The sequence below is a fragment of the Salvelinus sp. IW2-2015 genome, unplaced genomic scaffold (assembly GCF_002910315.2).
Source record: "Salvelinus sp. IW2-2015 unplaced genomic scaffold, ASM291031v2 Un_scaffold6067, whole genome shotgun sequence".
In the NCBI taxonomy this organism is placed as follows: domain Eukaryota; kingdom Metazoa; phylum Chordata; class Actinopteri; order Salmoniformes; family Salmonidae; genus Salvelinus; species Salvelinus sp. IW2-2015.
In genome coordinates, this window is record NW_019947331.1 from 2,373 (window position 1) to 8,871 (window position 6,499).

The 6,499-nt window shown below is 47.2% G+C and overlaps 1 protein-coding gene across 1 annotated transcript; it reads right to left on the reverse strand.

The window, feature by feature from the left end:
• Positions 1 to 3,852: 3,852 nt before the first annotated feature.
• On the reverse strand, positions 3,853 to 5,977 carry LOC112078673 (protein FAM181B). The gene has a single exon (XM_024144830.2). The coding sequence runs from the start codon at positions 5,535 to 5,537 to the stop codon at positions 4,302 to 4,304; it is 1,236 nt and encodes a 411-aa protein (XP_024000598.1). The 5' UTR covers positions 5,538 to 5,977; the 3' UTR covers positions 3,853 to 4,301.
• Positions 5,978 to 6,499: the final 522 nt, after the last annotated feature.

Here is a 6,499-nt window from a genome sequence, read left to right on the forward strand (position 1 = left end):
GCCTTGACTTGCATCCATGTTAGCCTGACTGGCATCCATGTTAGCCTTGACGGCATCCATGTAGCCTTGACTGGCGCATCCATGTTAGGCTTGACTGCTCCCCATGTTAGTCTTGACTGGCATCCATGTTACGTCTTGACTGGCATCCATGTGTTAGTCTGAACTTGGCATCCATGTTAGTCTTCACTGCATCCAGCTAGCTTGACTGCGCATCCAAGCTCGTCCTTACTGCATCCCAAGCTCGTCCTTTACTGGCATCCCATGCTAGTCTTGACTGGCACCATGTTGAGCCTTCGGACTGGCATCCAAGTGTCGTTGACTGGCATCCAAAGTCGTCTTTACTGGCATCCATACTAGCTGAACTGGCATCCTGGTTAGTCTTGACTGGCATCCATGTTAGTCGTGACTGCATCCATGTTAGAAAGTAAAATGAGTGCTTAAATTCGCACTAGGCCTGTGCGACCAGTAGAGGGGGATTGTTGCAGTCTCTATGTTCAGGGACTTTCTTCATAAAGCCTTCTCAGTGCTGATCTAGGATCAGGTCACCCCCCCCCCCCCCCCCACCCCCCCCCCCCCCCTGGTCCATTCCATTATTATCTAAAAAGCAAAAACTCAACTTGATACCTTTGTGTACATGTGAGTAAATGATAGCTGAAAAACAAATCATCTACACCTGTCTTACGGAGAAAAGGCAAGACCATCGCGTGCGAGTTTGGCTTAGGGCCGTATGTCTTTAACTTACATGAAATTGTGTTTCAAAATCATTCAAAAAAAAACATTATTCTAGTTTATTCACAGATACACGGTTTTTACCAAACAACTGTGATGCTCAATTAACTAAATTTGTTTCGTGACGCCAAATAATGTAGAGAAATCAATAAAAAGGACACTCCTGACCAGTGTTAGTAACAGTAATAAAGACCAGCTTTATTTTGTCATTGTCAGAATACAGTTATTATTTTTTACATCTCCTGCTATAACATCTTCCGTTTTCATTAAGAAAGTGTGCGCGATTCTAGTATTTCAACACTTCACGGTGTATATATCACGGTGCTTGACTAATTCAACCTATGAGCTAACCACTCAAACTCTCACACAGTTCTCGTCTGCCGCACAGAAAAACAACTAACAGATTACGTTACCAATGAGGGGACCAATGAGGGGGACCAATGGGGGGACCAAGGAGGGGACCAATAGGGGGACCAATGAGGGGGGACCAAGGAGGGGCGACCAATGCAGGAGGGACAGATGAGGGGGGACCAATGAAGGGACAATGAGGGGACCAAGGAGGGACGAAAGGACAATGAGGGGGAGCCAAGGAGCGGGGACCAATGAGGGGGACCAATGAGGGGGGACCAATGAAGGGGGACCAATGAGGGCGGACCAATGAGGGGGACCCATGAGGGGGACCCTTGAACGTGATCTAGTAGAATCAGGAATGCAAATAGCTACCATACTTTTCTGTTCACTTAAACAATGGACAGAAAGACAGAAGTTCACCTATAATGTTTCATCAGTTGTTATGGTGTAAATTGAAAGGCATTTGAAATGTTGCCCGTCGTTTTTTATCTCAAACACAGGTCTGGTGTTTGATCCAGGCAGGACTGAGAATCACCAGATTGGAATGAATACGTAGAACTACCTGCGTGATAGTAAATCAAACCGGAGGTTTGAATACTGGTAGACTACCTGGTGATACGTAAATAACGGAAATACGAACACCTGAGTACCGGTTATGTAGACTACTTGATCATAATCGTGATCGTAGACTCACCTGTGATGGCAATTCAACCGGAGGTTTTGAATACGTAGACTACCTGTGCATGGTCATCAACCGGGTTGAATACGCTAGACTACCCTGGTATGCATCAACCGGAGTGTTGAATACCGCGGTAGACTACCTGGTGATGTTCATCAACCGGAGTTTGAATACGTAGACACGGGGGTACACCGGGTGAACGTAAGACATGGTGCATTCAATCAACGGAGGTAATCTGACACATGTCACCAGTGATCAGCGACTACCTGCGTGCATGGTCATCAACGGCAGGTTTGAATACGTAGAGCTACCTGGTGGCATGCGTCATCAACCGGAGGTTTGAAGTACGGTAGACTACCTGGATGTATCACCGGGGTGCAATAGGCTGACTACCTGGGATGGTTCTACCGAATAGGGTTAGGTAGACTACCTGGTGTTGGGTCATCAAAACCGGAGTTTGAATACCGGTAGACTACGGGATGGTCATCAACCGAGTTTGAATACGTAGACTACCTGGTGTAGCGTCATCAACCGGAGGTGTGAATACGGTTAGGACTACCTGGTGTGTCATCGAACAGTGAAACGGTGCTACATCATCCGGCAGGTTTGATACGGGACTAACCTGGTAACTGGTCATCAACCGGAGGTTTGAATACGGTAGACTACCTGGTTGATGGTGCATCAACCGGAGTCTGAATACAGTAGACTACCTGGTGATGCGTCACGCAACCGGAGGGTTGAACTACGTAGGACTACCTGGTGATGGTCATTTCAACCGAGTTTGAATACGTAGACTACCTGGTGATGTCATCAACCGGAGGTTTGAATACGTGACTACCTGGTGATGGTCATCAACCGGGAGGTCTGATACGGTAGACTACCTGGTGAGGGTCATCAACGGAGGTTTGCAATACCGGTAGACTACCTGGTGATGCGTCATCAACCGGAGGTTTAAATACGGTAGACTACCTGTGATGGTCATCAACCGGAGCGTTTGATACGGTAGAGCTACCTGGTGATGTCATTCTTGAACCTTAAAAGGAAATGAATCGACTCTGAAACAAAATGTCAGAACACTTTCTAGCCACCTTTAACTGATTTCAAGTTCTCCGACTCCTGAGACTTGTGTAATAATTACAAAATGTAAAACATTTCAAGGCGCTTGTGGCCACTGCTTAAAATCAGAATTGTGGACGTTTAAAAACTGGATTTCTTATAATTTAACGTAAGTATCTGAGTGTTTTTAAAAGTATCTGTCTTGATGTCACTCCGCCTTCTCTTGTCCACTTGTGAGCAGTAATTAATTCACATTCAAAATACATATTGAAAATTGACTGGCATAGGTAATACAAACGTTTTTTCAGTAGGGGTGAATTAACTTTTCAGTTTACGAGCATTAGGAAGTACATGAGAACACCAAATCTATTACATTATCTTATCTCAAAAGATCGCCAAGAAAGATCGCCACAGGACTGATTGTACTCTGTTACATTTGGCAAAACGGTATGTCTCGTGCCAACAGGCTCAACATGAAGACAGCTTCTACCACCACGCGCCATCAGACTGCTGGAAAAGTGAAACCAAGCCGTCTCCCTGCACAGATTCTGCACCTTAAGACTATACTGCACCATAGATATTATTTTTGCACAGGAGCTACCAGCACATTCACACTTAGCACACAAGCACACAGTTTGTTTTTACAACCTTGTGGAGACACAATTGATTCCCATTCAAAAATCAATTTTCCCTAAACCCTAACCCGTTACCCTAACCTCAACTCTATTTCTAGAAATTCCTTCCCTTGTGGGGACCGGCAAAATGTCCCCAAGCTGGTCAACTTTTTTGTTCGTTTACTATCTTGTGGCTCATCCACAATCACACACACTGCGGAACTCTCTCTCTCTCTATATTATATATGCATACAACACACACACACACACACAACACACACACACACACAACACCACACACACACATCACACACACACACACACACACCACACACACACACACCCACAGCAAGAGAGAGAGAGAGACGGAGAGAAGAGAGAGAGAGAGGAGAGAGAGAGAGAGACCCCCCCACACACCACACACACAGTCAATGTTACTGTTTAATTATATACTATTAATTCCACTACCCACTTTATATTTGTAAATACCTACATTATCAATATGCATACTACCTCATATATTACTACTACTACTACTTGTTATTACTGATTATTGATAAATGTTCTGCGTTTTCGAGGGAGCCCTAACACTGCACCTTTTATACCTGCTGGAAAAATTGTCCGTGACAAAACAAATTAGATTAGACCGTATCTCAATCTGTAGCTCTGGTCAATAGCAAGCCACACTAACATTTAGATCAGAACTACTCAACTTGTAGTCCCAAAACAGTACTGATGTCTTATCAGAGAGAAGAGAAGTCCCTTGTGTTGTAACTACCACTACTCAGACCATACGAGACCTGAGAACACAGAGCATTCTGGGAAGAAGTTGGGAAAGGGCCAGAGTACACAGTGAGTTATTTTCTCTGTAGTCACAGAGGAGTCAGACACAGAGTGACAGTACAGGGTGTCTGTGTTCCGGTCCGTCCCGTACGCCCTCTCCTGCTTGGCAGTACAGGGGTGTCTGTGTTCCTGGGCCCTCCGTACGCCCTCTCCTGCCTGGCAGACATGGGTGTCTGTGTTCCTGGTCCCGTCCGTACGCCCTCTCCTGCTTGGCAGTACAGGGGTGTCTGTGTTCCTGGGCCCGCCCGTACGCCCTCTCCTGCTTGGCAGTACAGGGGTGTCTGTGTTCCTGGGCCCGTCCGTACGCCCTCACCTGCCTGGCAGTACAGGGGTGTCTGTGGTCCTGGGCCCGTCCGTACGCCCTCCCCTGCCTTCTTAGAAGGAGAAGAGGTACTCCAAGGCTCTGTATACAAGAATCCTCCCACTAGATGGTGAGGGTCGTAGGGCGAGACCTGGTCTGTTATGTCCTGAGTCTGCTGGTGCTGGAGGATCCTACTGGGCAGGCCCCGAGTCTGAAACAAGTCCTGGTCGATGATCCTACTGGGCAGGCCGCGAGTCTGAAACACGTCCTGGTCACTGAGCATGTTACTGTAGTCCGGCCCCAGCAGGTCAAAGAAGTCCGGGTTCCCCCCTCCCCGTTCCAGATCACCCAGGAACGTGCCCGAGGTGGACGTGACTCGGGAGGTGGTGGTGGTGTTGGCCGGCTCAGTGAAAAAGGATGGGGGAAGGTTACGGTGCCTCAGGGGAGGCTTCTTGGCTCTCTCCCCCCTGACAGGCTCCTTGACCGAGTTAAAGAGGGCAGCCAGACTCTTGGTCTGGAGGTTGGCCTGTAGTCCGTCGCGCTTGTGGACGGGTTTGCCTTGCTGGAATGGGCTGGGCTGGGTCTGAGGCTGGGTCTGAGGCTGGGTCTGGGTGGGAAAGCCAGAGCCTTTTCTCTTGTTGGCCCCTGCCCCTGGAGCTGCTGCTGGGTTCCCTGTTGGACTGATGAAGCCTGTACATCTCTTGATCTGCTTCTGCAGGTACTTGCGGTGGTTGACTTTCCTTTTAGACTTCACTGGCTTATCCAGAGCCAGTTTGATGTTGCTGGAGGCTGAGTCTATGAAGCTGAGCAGATTCCTGGTGGTTTCTTTGTATTCTCCTCTCTCCTCACTCTCCTCCAGCAGACTCCCGTCCAGGCTCTGATCCATGTCGTACTCCATCATGACCGACCCAGGGAAACAGAAGTTGATGAACGGAGAGTTCATGATTGCAGTTTGAACAGCCATTACTATTCTGTTTCTAAACACTGCGGCCTCGATGGCCTCGCCCTCAGCATTCGCTGCTGCCGCTCCAGGCTACTGTTGCCAGTCCAAAATATAAAGAGCCTCTTCCTCGTCACAGTACGTCTTCTTGTCCTGTGTCTGGGTAATGTTGGCACCTACAAGAAGCAAATCAGATATTCGATATTAGACTGTCACAAGACACTAGTCCCAGGGTAGCTTCCCAGTGTGCAAAAGTGGTTGAGAATATGTATTCTCAACGTCTTTTCAACCAAAAATAGGTCTTTTCAGCGTCTTTTTAGCGTCTTTTTGCTCATAGGGTTGGTCCAAACCTAATTGTGAGGCTTGGACACGCAGCTCCTGTGCATTCCACTCCTTTCCTCTCCACTTTTCCACTCCACAGCAGAACAGAACAGAGACTGAACTGAGGGAACAGACACTTGTTGTTTGTGGAAAGCAAATCTGACGGAGAGAGAGAGAGAGAGAGAGAGAGAGAGAGATCTTTCAGGGGGCGGGGCTAGATGATGTCAGAACATCAAAGGGGAGGGGCAGAGGGACCCCGGGACTTAACTCTTTGCTTACGCCTGACCACCTGCAACTAAGAGAGATTTGTCTGAGCTTCCCCGCTGTGTCTCAAGACAATAGCCAGTGGTAGGGTTGGTTGGATCCCTCTTCCTCCTCCTTTCACTGTTTATGTGTGCTGTGAACCCAAACCGGTCTTATGAAACTTGAATATGTTAGGCTACTATGGAGGTGAAACTAGAATATCACTTTAGAGCAATGTAATTCTTTTGGAAATTGGGTTTTATGTTGTTTTATAATAGTTAGTTACATTTAAAAGATTTTATTTCTAAAACCATTGTCCCAGTGCTATGTAGACATTATTTATCTTGTGCTCTTAAAAATATATATATATTAGCATTATGTACATGTCTTCATTCATACCAGCTTGATTGTTGGGTTAACAG

What these genes read in the sequence shown, in the direction of transcription:
- LOC112078673 (XM_024144830.2), bottom strand. Translation starts at nt 5,537, where the DNA reads ATGGCTGTTCAAACTGCAATCATGAACTCTCCGTTCATCAACTTCTGT.